Genomic DNA, 18150 nt, shown 5'->3' with positions numbered 1-18150 from the left:
TTTTTCCAGTAGCCCCTTGCCCGGGTTTCACTCATCAAGCGCCACCCGACAATTGTGGTTTGTCTCACACCTGAGCACCTGCCGCTTTCCTCAGGTTCAGTAGTAACATGCCCTGCTTGTTACTGGGGTTACACATAGTGCCTGCGTTGTAATATCACTGTTATTGCACCTTTATTGACCTGTCACAACAAAAATAATTCTGTTTTGATTACAGTAGCCTTAATCCTGACTTTCCTGGTAAACAGTTTTCTGTATGTGATGGTGAAGTGGCACTGGAAACTTACTGGACCTCAGTGGAATTAAATCACAAGTTGAAAGTCGAGCCTCGTACCAGCTTTCAAAGCAACTGCCTGCTGCTTCTGTCTGTCTGTTCTCAGTACACTGCTCAGTGAATGCTGCCATAAATAACACTTGTTTTCCTTTCTGGCAGTCATCCACAGCATGTGCTTGGCACCCCTGTTGACTACTGCATCTCCTTTTCTTTGGCTTTCTCTTCCACCACAAAATCAGTTAGCAAGATGTGTTGTTTTAGGATATTACATTAATCAAAAGTAGGGCTGAGAAGTTTAGAATGAGCCTTGAAACTGCTGGTGCAAGGGCATGTTTTTAAGGATTGGCATTTTTTATCTGCTTATAGCATGGTCCATGTTTGTGGTGTGTTTGGGCAGTCAGATCTGCAGCCTCTGATGTATGGTCTCTGATGGGAGTTTTGTCTACAGAGTCCTGAGCTTGACTGAGGCAGTTCAGTGGCAGCTGTGACAAGATTTGGGTGTCCTGAAGCTGAGCAGAGCACTGCTGGGACAGATATGCATTGTGGTGAACTGGAGCAGGCACTGGGGATTGTTATAGGGCTGATGTTAAAGAGTGTTTGTGGGATTTGTCCCTGCTGCCAGTCTTAGTTGTGCCCTGGGCAGCTCATGTGCAACATGAGGTGAGGAGTTTGTGCCATGGAGAAAACCCTTGTGTTTGTGCTGTTGCTTGATGTAGTTTGTGATTCTTTGAGGGTTTCAGAGTTAGCACAAGGCTCTGCTCCCTGGCTTGTGTGATGCAGCAGAGCTCAGAACTGGGGGTGCCAGAAGTCCTCTCGGAGTTCAGTTTTGTGGCTGCTGTTCATTCCCCCACTTCAGCTTCACCAGTGACCCAAGAGTATTTGCTCTGGCCCCTGCCAGCCCTCAGAGCTGGGTGACTGGGATACAGTGCCTTAGAGAGCTTCTGGAATGTCCCTGTGGGGTCAGCCTGGTCCCTGTCCCCTGACAAGGGAGGCAATTGGCATCTTCACACTTGGTCTGGTGATTGCCCTTTAGGGATGCAGTGTAATATCAGCACCACAGAGAACCAGGGCTGCAGAAAAATGGGCAATGACACTGCTGCAGCTGCCTGGCACACTCCAGCAGGGAGAAAACCAGACAGGGATGTAGCCAGAGCAGAAAGTTGCAGTGAATGACTTGGAATGTGGGGTCACCTGCTCAGCTCAGGGGCTGTGCCTCTGCTGCAGCTCTTGCAGGGTTTGTTGTGAGCCAGACAAGGCGGCAGGAGACTGCAGATGTCACTGTAATATTTCAAAATAACTTTAAATTTTATTTATATCTTAAAAATAAACATTAGTATTAAAATACCAGTAAACAGAGTAGTGTATTAGGGAGTGCAGCAAGCGCTGTATATGAACTCCAGTGCAAAGCTGAGCAAGTTTCTGGGCAGGGCTGTGGGGCTCCCCAGCTCAGAGCAGGCCAGGCAGGGGCAGCAGTGGGGAGGCTGGGCCAAGGAGCAGGGATGGGGGCCACAACACCCTACCTTAGTGAAGGGCTCAGAGCAGAGCTGCATTGCCATGCTAAACCCTTCTTCTGGTCCTTGTCCTTACCCTGTTCCCACCCCACACAGTGCTCACACACTTGCACAGGCACGTTCTGTGACATTCATGTTCCCTTTGCAGCCTCCACGTGTGTGCTCTGAGCTCTTCTGGCCCGATGTGTTTTTCCTGGTGTTGTCTTCAGCTGTTCTCCCTTTTGGGATGGAAGGTGGGCAGAGGGACTTTGCTGTAGGCTCTGGCTGCAGTCTGTGGGACCCTAATTCCCTGGCTAATCAGGGAAATGTTTAGGAAGTAATTGGTCTCTCTTCCTTGGGAGAAGGACCTGCTCCCCTTGTGGGTTGTAGGATAGGCAGATTTAGTCCCCAAATGCATCCTCAGCCCCTTTTGTCACTTGGCTGCAACCCTAACTGCTCAGAGGTTTTGCTCCCATTGAGCAAATCAAATCCCAAGTGATTTCATGTTGAACTTCATCCCTTGGCCAAGCAATATAATTTTTTTGCTTTGTATGCACGTGCTTGAAAAGAGGAAAAAAAATCAGATTTCAGCCAGGAAAGGAAATGTCAGAAAAGAAGGGCAAGTATATGAGTCTGGAAATACTCCCAACCCCTATCCAAGGCAGTATTCCCTCTCCCATTGCTGAACAGATGTGCCTGCAGAGCAGTGTCCCTGCTGGGGCCAGGACCTGTCACTTGCCCTCCTGGCTCTGTGTCACTGGCACTGCTGCCTTCTCAGAGCTGCCAGAGCACAAACCAGGTGCTGTTTCTTCTGGGTTAGGTCTCTGCCGTTCCTCCTTGCAGAGGTGGCACAGCTCCAGTGGTCATGGCAGGGAGCACAGGGGATGGGGTGGCTTCTGCTCCCTGCATGTCCTGCCCCGAGGTCACTTGGCTCTGGTGACTTGGTGGTGAGGTGGCCACGTGTGGGTGCGTCCAGCGGAGGAGACGGGTGAGGGAGGCGCAGGGATGGTGCTTGTGGCAGGACTGAAGCTGCAGAGCGGTTTGGCACAGAGAAGTGGCAGGTGGGGGATGTGAATCACAGCCCAGTGCTGGTGGTGGCCCCTGGCTGGATCCCAAGGTCGCTCTAATTTGGTTTCTTCAGACTCCCAGGGCTCTTTGTGGTTGTTGGTGAAGTCTCCTGCTGCAAAGAGAGCAGTCGCCTGAGACCCCTCCAGTGCCTCCTGGTCAGGGCCAGCAGGGCTGTTCTGAGCATGTGGCACCTGCAACACTCTGCTCTTGCTCCTACAGCCTCTTGCTGGAGACACCTGTGTGTGTCTCAGCCCTGTCCCCTCCCATGGGGAGTGCTGAGGTACTCACGGGTACCTTGGTGCTGGTGAGGTGGGTGTGGAGGAGTGCAGCAATGTCACTGTGACCGGCCTCCAGCGCGATGGCAACAGCATTGTTACCGTCCTAGAAAGAAAGGAGAGCGTGCAGGAAGGGCTTTGGGGACAGGGGCTGCCCAGGCCCAGTGGCAGAGCCTTACACTGTCCACGATGGAGACGTTGCAGGTGGGCTGGGCCAGCAGCAGCCTCACTGTCTCCAGGCGGCCGTGCTCGCAGGCACACATGAGCGCCGTGGAGCCCTCCTCGTCCTGCAGGTTCACATTGGCCCCGCAGGCCAGCAGGGCTTCCACCATCTCCTGCCGCCCGTGGCTCACAGCCAGCATCAGCGCCGTCTGGCCAGCCTGCAAGGGAGGGACACTGCCAGGCCACCCCTGCCCCCCTGTGCTGCCCAATTGTCCCCACACCACAGCCCTGCTGCCAGGCAGGAGGAGGAGGAGGGCATCCTAAGGTGATGCCCTCCCCATGCACTGACACCTCCAGGTTTTGGAGCCATTGTCCTGCCCTCAGAAGAGCTGAGCGTGGCTCTGGCATGTGCCTGGGGGTGGGAGGATCAAGATGTGGTGGCCCTCAGACTGCACCAACCTGGCTGGCCTTGGCGTTGACGTTGCCCATGCTGAAAAGCCTCCTGACCACATTCATGTCCTCCTCCTGCTCAACAGCTGCCAGTGCTGCCAGCATCAGGGCGGTGTACCCAGCTTTGTTCTGGTGGTCCACGTTACAGATCCCTGTGGGAGTGGGCAGAGGGGGCTCAGGATGCTGCAGGGCTGGTGGGAGACATGGACCAAGCCACGTGCCTGGCTCCCCCTCACAGTCCTGCCCACGGTGCTGTGAACCTTCCCACAGGCACAGAACTGCTGATGGATCTGCCCCATGAAATCTGGACTCCCAAACAGGCTGGGGTGCCTTCTGACCCCCACAGCTATGAACAGACACAGCCCAGGGTAGCTCTCCTCGCCCTCTGCTGCCAATGCCTTTTCCCTGTGCTGACAGGGCCAGGACATGACCTGGGTACACGGGATGGTGGCCAGGGGATGTTTCTGGGGCTGGGGGGCACTGACCTGTATCCAGCAGCAGCGACACGATGTGGAAGTTGGAGTGGGAGACACTGTAGTGCAGGGCTGTGTTGCCATTCCCGTCTGCCAGGTTCACCACGTGGGCCAGGAGAGCTGGTGAGAGCTCGGCAAAGGCCAGGAGGTGGTTGGCAACCGTGTCAGGGATGGACGACTTTTGGCTGGACAGACGGAACCACTCCTGAAGGACCAGGCTGCTGCTGGCAAGCTGTGGGCAGAGAGCTCCCCCTAAGCCTCTGCATGCCCTGGCACCCACCCCCGGCTGGCAGCCCAGGTGGCAGGGAGCAGAATCCCTGCTCCAGAGGCAGTGGGTGAAGGCAGGACCCTGAACTGCCCAAACCCATGCTGGGCATAGCCTCAGCTGAGTCCACATGGAGGGTTTGGGGTTTCTGGACAAAACCTGGAGCCAAGGGCTGTATTTTGGGGGAAGGTGCTGAGCCAGGCTTTGCTGGCCCCTCTCTGACTAGGGCCAGCTCTGGGGGATGTTGGCAGGGACTGGGCAAGCCATCCCTCCCCAGCACTCCACTCACCACCTCTTTGCTCTTGGCAGCACCCGGGTGGCCCAGGTGGGTCTTGACAATGAGGCAGGCCTCCCTCATCCTGGGGCTCAGCTCGAACCTGTGGAGAGCATGAGGATGTGCCTGGTGTGGGGCTGCATCACCCACCAAGCCTGTGAGCTCTGCAGTGCCTGGAACTCCCCACAAGGTCCCCAGAGTGCAACCTCCAGCCCTGTGGCTGCACCCTGGCTGCTCCAGCCTCTGCAAACCACCATAGAACAGAGCCTTATATGGATGTGCTCAGGCACCATTCACCCATTCTTGGGCCACATTTTTTCCTTTTGTTGAAAAATGCTATTGAAGGCTGTTGTTTTTTTTGTCCCCCTCTAAATTATTTTCTGCAGCAAAGAAGCATTTGGGGCCTCTCATCCTTTCCTTAGCAGACCCAAGAAACTGGAAGGATTGTTCCTGATGAATGGTCTCTGCAGCTGAATGGGTTTTTCCCACTGGCAGCACTGAAACTGGGGCAGATGCCCCGACCTGGCAGGGCCAGTACCATGGCTCCCAGCTGACCAGGGAGCAGGGAGCCTTCTCCACTGGCACTTACTTTTCCTTCACCTCAGGGGGCTCCAGAAGGGTCACATCAGTCCTCTTGCACTCCAGTCTGGGCTCGCAGGTGCCTTCTCCTGCCTCCTCTTCTGAGGTTTCGGTGTCTCCCTGCTCTGAACTGTTGGAGCTATCGGCCGAAGCCTTCTCAGAGGAGCTGTTGCCTTCTTCATCCTCCTCACTGGATGTGCTCTCATACCTGCACAGAGGGAGGATGCTCAGGGGCAACACAGCACCACTCTCTGGCCCCCTTCAGGCCCTGCCACTGGCCCTAGCCCAGGACAGGGATGCAGGGGACCAGGATGGGCTCGCGGGGGTGGCGGAGCCCCTGAACACGTACTCCCCGTTCAGCACGCCCACAAACTGCAGGCTCTTCTTGCTGCCCTCTGCCTCGCTCCGGGGAGGACCATCCCGCTTCTTCATGATGGACTTCAGGGCTCCTACAGGGAAACAGATGGATGCCAAAAGCCAGTGAGCAAGAATCATAGAATTTTAGAATTCTATGGATTCGTCTGGGTTAGAAGGGACCTTAAAGATCATCTCATTTCAACTCCACTGCCCTGGTCAGGGACACCTTCCATTAGACCAGGTTGCTCAGAGTTCCATCCAACCTGGCCTTAAACACTTCAGGGACATCCACAACTTCTCTTAAGTAATCTGTGCCAGGGCATCACCACTTCATAGTAAGGAGTTTTTCCTAATATCTAATCTAAACCTACTGTCATTTTGATACCGCTCCCCCTTGTCCTGTCACTACATGCTTATGTAAACAGTCTCTCCTGGAGCTAGCCAAGCACCCCAAACCCATTAGACTGCCAGACAGGCATGGAAGGGACATGGGCAACTGCTGGAGCATGGGTAGCATTGGCCCTGCAGGCATTGTCCCCAACAAGGCCATCCTCTCCCTTCCTGCAGGAACATTCCAACCCAGACCCTGGCATCATCCTGGTGACACTCACCGGCTGCAGGGCTTGGGGCAGCTCCACTGTCCTGTGCTGGGGCTGGGTCCCGGTTGCTGTCTGTTGTCTCCAGCACAGCTGACCCAGGGCCTTGGCTCTCTGGGCACGTCCCTGCCGTTGCTCCTGCACCCGGCACCAAGGGGCTGCTCAGGCCATCACCCCGGCCAGGCTCCATCACCTCACCTGCACCGGGCTCCTTCTCCTCTCCTGCCAGGGCAACGCTGCCCACATCTGTCTGGCTGCCCTTGTCATCGCAGCTGGTGGCTGAATCGGGTCCAACTGCCACGTCACGCCCGTCAGGGCGGCAGCCCACGGCAACACAGGAGGTTGGGGGGCAGCACTCCACACCTGCCTCTGCTGTCTTTGGGGGGTCACCAGCTGCCCGGCTCTGTGTCACTACCACAGCCTCCACCAGTGCCTCGGCCACCTGTGGCACGGCCATCACCTCCTTGTCCACCTGTCCGCGGGGCCGGCGGGCGCACACCTCCAGCCGCAGCTCCTCCAGCTCCCGCGTGGCCTCCTGCAGGTGCCCCTCCATCAGGGTGATCACCTCCTTCTGGTGCCCTACCGTCTGCTGCAGCAGCTCCAGCTCCCGCTCTGCCTCAGTGGCCAGCCCCAGCGAGGACTCTGTCACCCAGACAGCCACATCCCTGCGTCCCCGTGTGCCGCCGTCTGGCGCGTCCCCACTCTCCTGCTGCGAGCGGTAGTAGAAGACGGCATCTGTCATGGCCCGATCCTCCCCCACTGCCACGGAGCGGCACAGCCGCTCTGCCACCCTGGGGCTCTTGCCTGGCCAAGCCCTGGCGTTCCGCTCCGGCACTGCCAGCTTCTCTGTCAGCTTCCTCAGCTCTGCAATTTTGCTCGTTCGCCCCTTCACTGGCTCTGCTTCACTCTCTGGCCCTGTACGGGGCCCCTCCTCACCCCCTGCCTCAGAGCCACAGGGGTGATACAATGCCTCGCCGGGCTCTGCCGACAGCTTCTCCAGCAACTTTGCCTTCTCCCTCTTCAGCTCGCAGATCTGCATCTCCAGGAGGGGGATGGTTTTCACCTGCTCCTCCAGGTCCCGGAGCTGCCGCAGGGCTGCAGCCATCTGCTCCCGCACGTGCTGCAGCGGGGCCGTGCCGAGCCCTGCAGCGGGAGTGCTGCGCCCCGAGCTGCCGGGGCTCACCCGGCCCCAGCCCACCTGGCCCTCGGCGCCCACTGGCACCCAGTGGGGTGGCTGGCCCAGGGCACCCGGCAGGCCAACGTGGGAGAGACCACCAATATCCTGCAAACGGCCCTGCTCCTGCTCCAGCCTCCTGCTTGTCTCCAGCAAGGTCTTCTCCACCCGTGGGTTTGGCACGAGGCACTTGCGGGTGGGAGGTGGGAGCAGCCGCACTGGCGGTGGCGAGATGGGGTGGGAGGTTGGCTTGCTCGCAGGCTCCGGGGCTGCTCGGCCGTGCGGGGACACCAGCAGCGCAGTCCTGCCCTCCTCGCTGGCCGTGGAGGTGAGCGACTCGGTGGAGGTCCAGGCGCTGGCGTGGCTGCTGGGGCTGCGCAGTGTGCTGGGTGGTGCACGGGACCCTTTCACCCTGCGAGGCAGCGGCACTTTCTTGAGTGTTTGGCCACTTTCAATATCATCAACATATTTCAGGAAATCAAGGTCCAGCAGGAAGCCATAAGGAGTTTCCACAGAATATGAGCTCTTCTCTCCATTGTCCTGGTCCCGATACAAGAATGGGCCCCCAAGATCTGCAAGAGGAGAAGGGACAGTGGAGTTAGTGGAGACAGGATGGCTTTTCTAACTGGGTTGTACTGGAATTTACAGCCTGCAGGCCCATCTCCTCCATGATGTGCCATGGGTCTGTCTCCAGCACCCTCAGTAGGGTGCTGTAGGGTATCACAGGGCACACAGTCCATGTCAGGTTTGGTGCTGAAGTGAGGAACTCCACTGGGATGGGACGGGACAGGTCAGCCCTGCCACCCCCCTTGCACCCCTTCCACTGTCACTACCTGGTGACAACCCTGGTCACTTTACCTGGGAGGTTCTGGTTCAGGGGTGCCGGCTGAGCCATCTTCTTCCCGGAATGCTGCTGACCAGAAGACCATCAACCTGCAACGAGACCACGTCCAGCCAAACCCTGTAACCGCAGGGCTGGTGAGCCCCAGGCAGCCACACTGCCCTGACCCCCTGGGAGAGCCCTGTGGCTGCCCCCTGCCATTTGCCAGGTCCCCAGGCTCCCCCAGCCCAGGGCTTACGCTGGAGCTGGTGGCTGAGCGAGTGCGGTGCTGCCTGTGGTGCCAGGATTGTTTGTACATTTAAGGAATGCTCCACAGCTCAGCTGGCATGGCCGTGCTGCCAGCTCCGAGGGTCACGAGTTGGAGCTTGGCCATACAGTGGGAGCAGGCCAGGAAAGAAAAGAGGCTGAAACCTGTATAGGTGCAAAGCCCTGAGCAAAACCTCACTCAGTCTGAGGTTTGCTTTGGATAAAGGGAAACGATGCTTTGGCAAAGGCTCGAGACTGCAGGGAGCAGCCAGCACCTGTCAGTGCTGGGTGTGATGCCCATTCATGCCACCCAGGGTGCCCCACAAGGCCTCAGGAGTGTCCTGAGGGGCCAATCACCCCCAGGAGGGACCTGACTGCTTTCCCCTGCCCCTAATGTGGGATAAGGCAGAGGGGAATGAAATGGGAGCCTGGTTTTCCCAGGAGCCAGGCACAGACACACTGGAGGAGGACCAAGAGGATACGGCTGTGGTCCAGAAGGGAGATCATGGCTGGGGGTGCGACCAGCTGTGAGCACTGAGCTAGGACCTGCTGCAACATCTGGCAGCATCTGGATGCTGGGGCCCAGGTGTGAAGTGCTCCTGGCAGGAGCAGGACAGGACGACAGCAGCTTGGGAGCACCCATTGCTGCTGTGCATGGCACCAGAGTTCTGATGGCTGTGCTCATGGGGCACAGGTGGCCATGGGGCTGAGCAGCTGTTGGTGGGCAAAGCATTTGGCACTGGGCTATTTTCAGAAGAAAGCAGGGGAGGAGAGATGCCACAGAGGAATGGTGGCTTGGGCACAGCCCTCAGGGAAGCTGAGGCTCAGAGCCGCCCAGGGAACAGCGCAGGATGTGGCCTTGGCTACACAGAAACACCCACGTGTGCCCCTCACACCACTGCTGCCGCCATGCCCCCACTTTCAGTCTGCCCCTCACGCCAATGCTGCAGCCATGCTCCAGCCCTCAGCCCCCTGACCCTATGGAGCAGCTGAGGCAGCACCAGGCCAGGCTCAGGCTGGGCACTGAGTTCAACGAGGCAGGGATAAAACACTTCCCACTAGGACAGATTCTGGGGCTCTCCCACTCCTCTGCCAACCCACCCACAGCCAATGCACATCCCAAATTCCACCTTCCTTGGAATCATCCCACCTTCGAGCAGGCATCCATTCCACCTCCCTGGTAATATCCCTGCTGGCATCCACCATTCCCAAGCTGCTGGCTTCATGCCCAAGAGGGTCCACACATCCCCCACTTCCTCTCATCCCTCCCACCCTGGGAAGAGTCTGGCTTCCTCCTCTGCATGGTCCTTGCTGCAGGTAATTAAACAGTGCTGGGGCCAGGACAAACTTCCCCTGGGCTCCACACACGTTGTAAATCAAAGAGGAAGAGAGAGCAGCAGGGGCCAGAGGCAGCGGGAGCGTTTCCTCAGGGGGAAGTGGCCGGCAGCTCCCTTCCGCCGCCCAGCCTGGCCATTGTCCTGCCTGGGGACAGGAAAAGCCTCCTCTGCCAAGGCCTGGACACCTCCCACACCACTCCAGCTGCAAAGGGGCCCTTTGCACCAGCACTGCACTGGTGTCCCCTCCACTGAGCTGGGGACAGGCTGCTTGTCACCTGTCACCTACCACCTCCTGTGGCCCCTTCAGCCAATGTCTGCAGCTGCATCCCAACTGTGGGGGACATCCTCCCACTGCTTCCAGACCCCATTTCTTTTGGTCTGATAGGATGGGCTGGACCAGGGCACGAGTTTCTGTCTTCACCCAGCTCCAAAAATGGTGATGGGACCTGCCAGCTACCAACCATGGCCAAGTGGCCCCAGGGACTCCATTGATGTTCAAACCCTCCTGCAAGGAGTAAAAAACCCCCAGGTTCCTTGGGCTGTGCAAACTGTCCCTGGGCTGGGGAAGATGTGTGGGGCTGGACTGGACAAGTCGGGGCAGATGTCCCAGTGTGCAGCAGGTTGAGCCCCCACACCTGTGGCCCAGCCACTGTCAGCACCAGCTGGACCTGGCTGCCACACCCATGGCACCACACAGGCAGCCACCCTTGACCCGGGCTGAAGTCTTGCTGGAGCCAATTCTATCAGCCACTTTGGTGCCAAAGGCTGATTTTCAGCAGCTTCAGCTGCTCCCTTGGGCACTGGTACAGGTTGCTGAAGGGCCTGGGCACATGCACCCCTGTGGGAGCCCTTCCACCATCCCAGCTCTCTTTGGAAGCAATGAGTGTTGTTTCTAGTGCTGGTGTTTCAACAGAAAAGTGGGATGGTGCAAGCAAAGGACTGGTAGAGAGGTTTGGCAGCGAGGGGGAGAGGAGGAGGATGCACAGGCACCCAACCAGCCCCATGGAGGCAGGGCTGTGTTTTGCCCTGGGCTCACACCTGTATTTTCCCCCATGCTGTTGTACCGATGGGAAACATGGGGCCAAAACTGGAGCTGCTCTGCTCAATTGCAATCAGAAGTCATATCAGGGATGAGGGAGGCAGGGCACCCTGGCACAGCCCAGGCACCACCTGGGCCTCGTGCCCCAGCCCCAGCTGCAAGGCAGCACTGTGTGAGCCCTGGCCTCATGGGGCAATTTCCCCTTGGGCTTCCCAAGCTCCTGGACTGGCAGAGGAGAGGTCAGGGAGAGCTGTTCCTAAAGCTGGAGACCTTTGTGCCCTTTTCCTGGGGGGGCACAGCTGTAGCAGCCCTCAGCCCGGTTCAACCACCTGCTGCAGCACAGCCTGAGCTGCTCCACCGGCGGGGCCAGGCCTGGACACAGAGAGGGCTCTCCCTGGCTCTCCTCCTGAGCCAAAATACTGAGGTCATGAGGAATGTGAGAAGAACAGAGTCCAGAGCAGCCCTGGCCAGCACAACTTGATTTATCTCAGCCAGGCATGCTTCCCTCGTAGCTGAGCAGGCGATAAGCCCTGAAGCTTGGAACTGAGGCTGTTCCAAAGTTAAGGGGAAACCACTGAGCAAGCACACGGCTTCTTCCCCTGCCAGCAGCCTTGCCAGGATTCAGGCTCCTCACACAGCCAGCTGTCACACGTGCTTGTCACCTGCAGTGTTACCTGCCAGCACTGTGGCTGGGTGCAGCAGTAGTTATCCAGGGCTTAGGCCACCTTCGTGTCCCTGTCCCTGCTGCAGGGGCTCTGTGGGACAACCTGTGCCTATTTGCCCAGGCAGCTGTGGCCAGCTGTCTGTGCTGGAGCTGCTCCTGGAAGAGCTGGATCCAGGTGGGTGGGTGCACAATGCTGACCCAGGGAGAGAAAGGGAAATTATCATCTCAACAGCCTGATTTCAGGGTTGGACTGTTATTTCTGGAGTTGTCGTCATCGATGGCCCGGTTGGCTGGGAGGCCAAAGGGGCCGCCCAGGCTCTGCACCCACTCCAGCCCCTCACCCCTGAGCTCACTCACAACAGGTGTAGAGTGCACACACAAACTTACCCACGTGGGGATCAGCTCTACCAGCCCCCTCACACCTACAGCACTATAGGCTCCCTACAGCTTCACTAGAGAACATCAGCCCCTCTCCTTGCTGCCCAGCAGCACCTTCCACCAACACCTCCCGATTCCCTCGGGGCTGCATCAGCAGCGATGGCCTGGGCTTGTCCTGCTGTGAGGAGGGGCTCGGAGATCAAACTAAATTTACACGCGGGAAGCTGAGGAACAGCCGGAGTACACCCAGAGCTCCGTGCACAACGCCGGGGTGGGATCTCCATGTGCTCCAGGAGCACCCCGAGCACTCCTGTGCCCTTCGGCACACAGCCCGGGGTGCCGTGTCCCACCTGCGGGGAACCCACAGCACACCAGCCTGACGAGGAGCCCAGGGTGTCCCCAGAGCCCCCAGCCCTGCAGTTCCCACCAGCATCCCCAGCCTGAGGGGTTCCCGGCACCCCCGGGGGATCCCCGGGGCGCCAGCAGCACATTCCAGGCACCCGCACGTCGGGGCGGCAGCCCGTGCCCAGCCCCGGGACCCGGGCTCTTCCGCCGCCGCCACTCGAGGGGAGCAGTTCCAGCCGGGCCCCGGCCCCGCTCCCCTCCCGCTCCCGCCGCCGGGGCCGCTGGGGCGGAGCCCCCGGGGCGCGGATGCCGGGGCCGCCCCATCCCGCCGCGCTCCCGCCGCGCTCCCGGGGCTCCAGCGCGGCCCGTCCGCGGCCGCGGGCGGCGGCGGCTGCGGGGCCCTGCGGGGGCCGCACCGGGACGAGCCCCGACCCCGCCGCCGCCGGGCCCGCCCGGCCAGTCCCGTCCCGCCCGGTCCCCGCCGTCCCTCACCGTGCCGCCGGGCTCCTGGGCTGCAGCCTGGACACAGCCCCGGGCCCGGGACTCTCGGGCAGCTCCGCGGCGCCCGGCAGCGCTGCCCGCCGCAGCCCCGGGCCGAGGGCGGGCAGGAGCGGGAGCGGCCGGGGCGGGGCGGGGGCGGGCGGGGACCGGCCCCGGGCCCGACGGGACGGGAACCGCCCCCGGCTGCTCACCCCCGGCATCCCCCCAGCTCCCTCTCCGCCCGGGGAGGGGACATCGCTGTCCCCAGGGTGCGATGTGGCCCGTTCCTGTCACCTGGGGGAGGGGTGTCCCCTACCCTGTCACCCCCAGGGTAATCCCGGATTACCCTGGGGATGGGGGTGCTCCCACTGCATTCCCTGGGGACGGGGCTCTCCCTAACCTGTCCACATCGGGGTGGTCCCCCTGCAGAAAGGGGGATCCCCTGCTCACATCGCCCCGATGCAGGGGTACCCTCTGCCCGGAGCTCAGCCCCGCTGCTGGCCCCGGCCCGCCGGGTGACTGGGTCCAGCTCCTGCCCCACCGTGCTGCCCCAGCACAGCCACCCTCGCACACCTCGCCCTCGTCCCAGCCGCGGCCGGGAGCAATGTGCCTCTGGGCCTGGCTGGGCTCCCCGGGCCTGGCCCCGCTGGGTTCCTGGCAGCCCTCCCTGTCCCAGCAGCGGCTGTCTGTCTCCTTTTCTTGCCAGCTTTCTTCCCCGCCTGCTTCCCGTGCTGCTCGCTGAGCCGCGAGCTCTGGGCTCTCCCCCATCCTGTAGGGACCATTCCCCACCTTGGAGCTTGCCCTCACTAACTGCTGCAGGCCTTTTCAGCGCTGAAACCCACAGCAAAGATTTTTGCTACTTTTTCTTTCCTTTTCAGTTCTGAACTTCACGGGTATTTTTCCATATCTGGCACTTCTGTAACACTACTCACGGGAAGAGCAGGAGAAACAAGATGTGCTTCCCGACGTCCCTCCCAGCTGCTGGCAGGCACTTTGGGGACTTCCTGGGAAAGGGTTTGCATCCGGACGGAAGTACCTTAATAGCTCTAATGAATCTACCTCCACTGACAGACCTCGTCCCTCTCCAATTCATTTGCATACTTGGCCTCCCCAGCATCCTGTGGTAATGAACTTGGTGATTTCACGCCCTCAGTTGGTCTCCAAAGCAGGTCGGGAATAGCTCGGCTCTTGCCGATTCACTGACTGCTTGGAGGAGAAATCGCTTAGGTGCCCTGCACAGGGTGGCTTTACCTTCTCTGTCCAGGTCAGGAAAGGCGAAGTCTGGGGCGATGAGCCAGGTGCCAGCAGTGCCCAGCTGGGCTGTGGGGCTCATGCCCTGCATCCGGCTCAGAGTTCCATGATGGGCCCACATCCAGGTCCTTCACTTCTGCTCTTGGACCTCTGACAAAAATGTCACCCACCTCCAGGCAGCAATTCTAGTTTCCTCCCTGCACAGGGAAAAAAACAGCAAAGGAGTAGTTGAGGAAACATGAGCTTGGGAAAGTGATGTCACTGCAGCTCTGTGGGTGCCAGACCCCCATGTGACTGCTGCCACCCCAGCATGAGGGCTGAGCTGTGGAAGAGTGAGGAGACTGCAAACAACCCAGCATCACCAAAGGAACACAGTCCTGGCGCTGCTGAATGTGGTGCTGGATCATAAAACTGTGTGAGCTCAGAGATATTTCCAGGCTGAGACTCACCAGCAGCCTTTGAACAAGAGGGATGGCATTGTTCCCTGCAGGGATCAGACTCCTCTGGCTTTAAGTTCTGGTCACCGAGAAGAATCAAACCCAAGGGACAGCCCTTGTTTCTGATATTCATTGTTTTCTGCAGAAACTACATGGGACTCAAATATGAGGCCATGGCCAGAGAACTCACCTAGGCTGGGTGATGTTCACACCCCATGTAAATCCCATCTGCATCCAAGAGCAGATCACTTGGAGCAAAGTGCTCCTGCAGCCTCGGCTGGCCACCCGTGTGGTGCCTTCACCCCAGAGCAGGGGCACTGAGCCAGGAGCTGCCCAGGCTGTGGCACCAGGCTGGCTCTGCCCAGGCTGGCTCTGCCCAGGCTGGGGCTGAACCCAGGCTTGGAGGCGAATGGCAGCAGCTGCAGCCACACCTGTGCCAAGGCCTGGGTTAACCAAAGTGTAGCTGAGAGGTTGTGGGTGTTAGGACTGGTGCCTGTGTGGGTGAAAGGTGCACTGTGCTCGCTCTGGGAAAGGCTACAAGTAAGGACCAGGGGCTTCCACAATATGGGACCAAGCTCTTGTATTCAGCATCTCTCCCATAACCCTGCATGGAGGGGTGGGGAGGGCTAGCCAGGCTTCTGTTCCTCTTGTAGGGGCAGTTCTGCCAAAAAACCCTTGGTGGTTTCCTGGTGGTAGAGTGTTGTCATTCAGCGGTCTGGGCTCTGCTGACTTTCATGGCATCATTTGTGGGTCTGGCACAGCTGTTTCTTCACAATGGCCATTGATATCAGCCCTGACCCTCGTAAGAGAGTCCATCTGAACAAAAAGCTCCAGAAGCTGATGAGTTTTCATAGATTCAGATCTACTGAAAAGCTTTTTTGGTTCAGAAGAAGGTCTCAAAAAATTACTTTTCTGGTGAATCCCAATCCTTTTCTCTCTGTCTGGGAATGAGAATGTGATCGTGCCTCTTTTCCCATCAGAGCAGTAGGAAATGTGTGTGCACCTGTGTGCATGTGTTGTGACTCACACCAGCACAGCTGGTGCTTCTCCACGGTGTGCTGGGAACAGAGCCCCAGGAGCTGCAGACTGACAGAACAGGCTGCATCTCTGTCCCTCTGCACACAGCACAGGAATTGGGTGGCGCTGGCACATTAGAAAACACACAAAGTTTGCCCAGGCTTTTGGCAGGCTACAAGCAGGCATTTGCTGTCATTCTGTGTCATTCAGATGGCTCCTGGGTGGAGAGACCCTGAGGAATGCTGGTGGGAAAGGGCTGCAGCCCCGTGTGCTGCAGCATGAGCCATTCCACGTGCTGCAGCTCTGGATGGCTCCCTTTGTTCCCTGGGTAGGGGGATCCTGACCCCTGGGCACCCTGCTCTCCCCCATGGGCAGCAGGAGCATTCTGGTCCTTTCTGAGGCAGTGGGCTCCAAAGTCCTGGGTGTCCAGACTGGCCAGTGGTGGCCCATGGCAGGGAGGAGCAGAGTGTGCTCTGGGCACCCCTGGGAAACAGATGATCAGATGTGTCCCAGCCATCTCCTGGCTGCCTGAGTTCATCTCTGCTTGGCCCAGCTGCACCAAGCCTGCCTGAGCTTGGCCCCTGATTCCACCATCCCTTCCATGGTCCCCTGAATGAGCTAGCCAGGCTGGGCAGGGTGTGAGACCAGAGGCAAAAGCTGTGAGGCTCTGTCTGGCCCAGTCCCTGTAGGAAAGGGTGTCAATGCCAGCAATGTCCCAGCCCAGCACGCTGCCCTCCCCACAGGCACAGCGTCCCTGCCCAGCCACCCCAGCAGGATGTCCTTGTTTTCTGCCTGCAGGTTTGGGAGTGAACAGAAAGCTTGTTTCCTCCCATCACCTCTCTGCTCAGATCCTTCCTCCCTGAGATGCTGCAGCAGAACAAACAGCCCAAGAGTGGAGCTGGAGCAGTGTGGGATCTGGGGAAGGGTCCCTGAGGAGCTGTGGGTGCACACGTGGTGCTCAGACCGGCTGAGCTGGCAGGGAAGGGGCTGAACGTGGGTGAAGCCACTGGGGGAAGCCAAGCCCCGACAGCAGGACAGCCACCACAGACTCTTGCCAAAGCCTCCTGCCTGGCCATTTCCCAGCACCCACCCCCTCCTGGAGACCCCCTCGAACCCAGGGCAGGGCTGTGCTGAGGCACCTGCACCAAACACAGCCCAGCCTCAGTGACACCCTCTCCCTGGGGCCCTCCTGCTCCATGCCACCTCTGCTGCCTTCCACTCAGGTACGTGACCCTCTTGTCCCCAGCACAGGCCCAGCCCTGTCCAGGTGCAGGGTGCCCTCGTCTCCTGTGCCCAGCCCATGTCCCCTCTGATGTAGCCGGCCGCAGGTGACATTGTTTGCCTGTGGGCACAGCAGGCCTGGCTTTTATCTCGGGCAATCCTTGATGTGCTTGGCACGGCACTTGGCCAGCCCGGGGAAGGCGGGGACAGCTTTTTTGTGGCTGCGATTGCAGCTCAGCCTTATCAGCGCTGAGGGAAATGCCGCGCGGGTTTCCGCAGCTCGGGTTTGCCCTGGCCCCGGGCCAGCCCGGGACGCTGCCCCAGCCCTGCTGCCCCAACACACCCCAAGGGCCGGGGACACCCGGCAGGGGATGCTCCCGCCGCGGGGACATTCCAGCACCGGGATCGCGCTGTGCATCGAGGATTTGCAGCCTGGGTTGCCTTGAAGATCTGTAATCTTGGCTGAAACACTACACTCCTTCAAAACGGCCATTTTCCTATAGGGCCTCTGGGCCCCCATGTCCTCCTGTAGCCAGCAGGCTGTAAAATGGGGTTTGAAAATAGCTGCCCAAGCTGATTGTCTCCAAAAGGGGTGACTCCTGGAAAGGGGGGCCCCTGCCCCTGTGAATTCCTGTAACTCCGGTCCCGCAGCAGGGTGAGGTCCCAGCTGCAGCCCTGTCCTCTGTGGAGAATGCTCAGGGGCAGCAGCCCTGACATCCCCAGCCCCTGGCGATGGTCAGGGACACCGGCCCGTGTGGGCACAGGGATGTCGCCATCACCTGGTGGGTGATGTGGTCTCAGCTCCACCCACGGATTTCCAGCTCGACCCTTTACCCTGCAGAGCAGGATGGGGCTGACCGTGAGCACCAACCAGCCCCCAAATCCCTTCCGCTGCTGTGCTCTCTGCCCTCCAGCACGCAGCAAAGCTGCCAGCGGAGTTCTCAGGACAAAGAGGGAATTTCCTACCCAGCAGATGCCTCTCTGCCCTGCACAGCCAAACTCAGTTTTTCTCCGGGGAGTTATTTCCAGCTGCTTTCGGGTGTCCACTCCTCCCGCCGCAGAGCCCCGGGGCTGACGGGTCCGGCTCCCGTTTGACATTTCCAGCGGAGCCGGGCAAGGCCGCCGGTGCCCGCACACAGAGCGGGTTCCCGGCTGCCGGGGCTCTGACCAGGGCCGGGGGGCGCAGCGGGACCGTCCCGACGGGAATGGCACAGATCTGCCATTGAGAAGAGCAGAAAAGCCCCTCTGTGCCGTGCCCGGAGCCGCACATCTGGCGCCGGCGGACAATCGGCCCTTTGAGCGGGCCCTGGAGCGGGGCCAGGCAGAGCCGCTGTGCCCTGCCCGCCTCCGGGGCGGGTCCGAGCCGGGATCCTCCTCCGGGCAGCCCTTCTGCCACCGCTTTCTGCTCTCGGATCTCCGCAGGGAGCTTTCCACTCCATCGGCAGGACAGGAACGCACTC

General features: G+C 59.6%; 1 protein-coding gene across 7 annotated transcripts; it reads right to left on the bottom strand.

The window, feature by feature from the left end:
• Positions 1 to 15: 15 nt before the first annotated feature.
• Positions 16 to 17882, bottom strand: KANK3 (KN motif and ankyrin repeat domains 3). Of its 7 annotated transcripts, none has more exons than XM_074529001.1 (11): positions 12777 to 12933; positions 8293 to 8367; positions 6276 to 8006; positions 5657 to 5756; positions 5318 to 5515; positions 4744 to 4831; positions 4202 to 4421; positions 3726 to 3868; positions 3284 to 3484; positions 3118 to 3210; positions 16 to 2941 (listed from the first exon to the last, which is right to left on the bottom strand). In XM_074529001.1, exons 2-11 carry the CDS (start codon positions 8327 to 8329, stop codon positions 2885 to 2887), a joined length of 2868 nt encoding a protein of 955 aa, XP_074385102.1. In that variant the 5' UTR covers positions 8330 to 8367; positions 12777 to 12933; the 3' UTR covers positions 16 to 2884. The 7 variants fall into 7 exon arrangements, with proteins under 7 accessions (XP_074385102.1, XP_074385103.1, XP_074385104.1 ...); XM_074529002.1 differs by having other exon boundaries at positions 16 to 2938; XM_074529003.1 differs by having other exon boundaries at positions 3124 to 3210.
• Between the last annotated feature and the right edge of the window lie 268 nt (positions 17883 to 18150).

This window comes from Zonotrichia albicollis, chromosome 29, assembly GCF_047830755.1.
Source record: "Zonotrichia albicollis isolate bZonAlb1 chromosome 29, bZonAlb1.hap1, whole genome shotgun sequence".
Taxonomy (NCBI): domain Eukaryota; kingdom Metazoa; phylum Chordata; class Aves; order Passeriformes; family Passerellidae; genus Zonotrichia; species Zonotrichia albicollis.
This window is presented reverse-complemented; position numbering and strand designations above follow the sequence as displayed.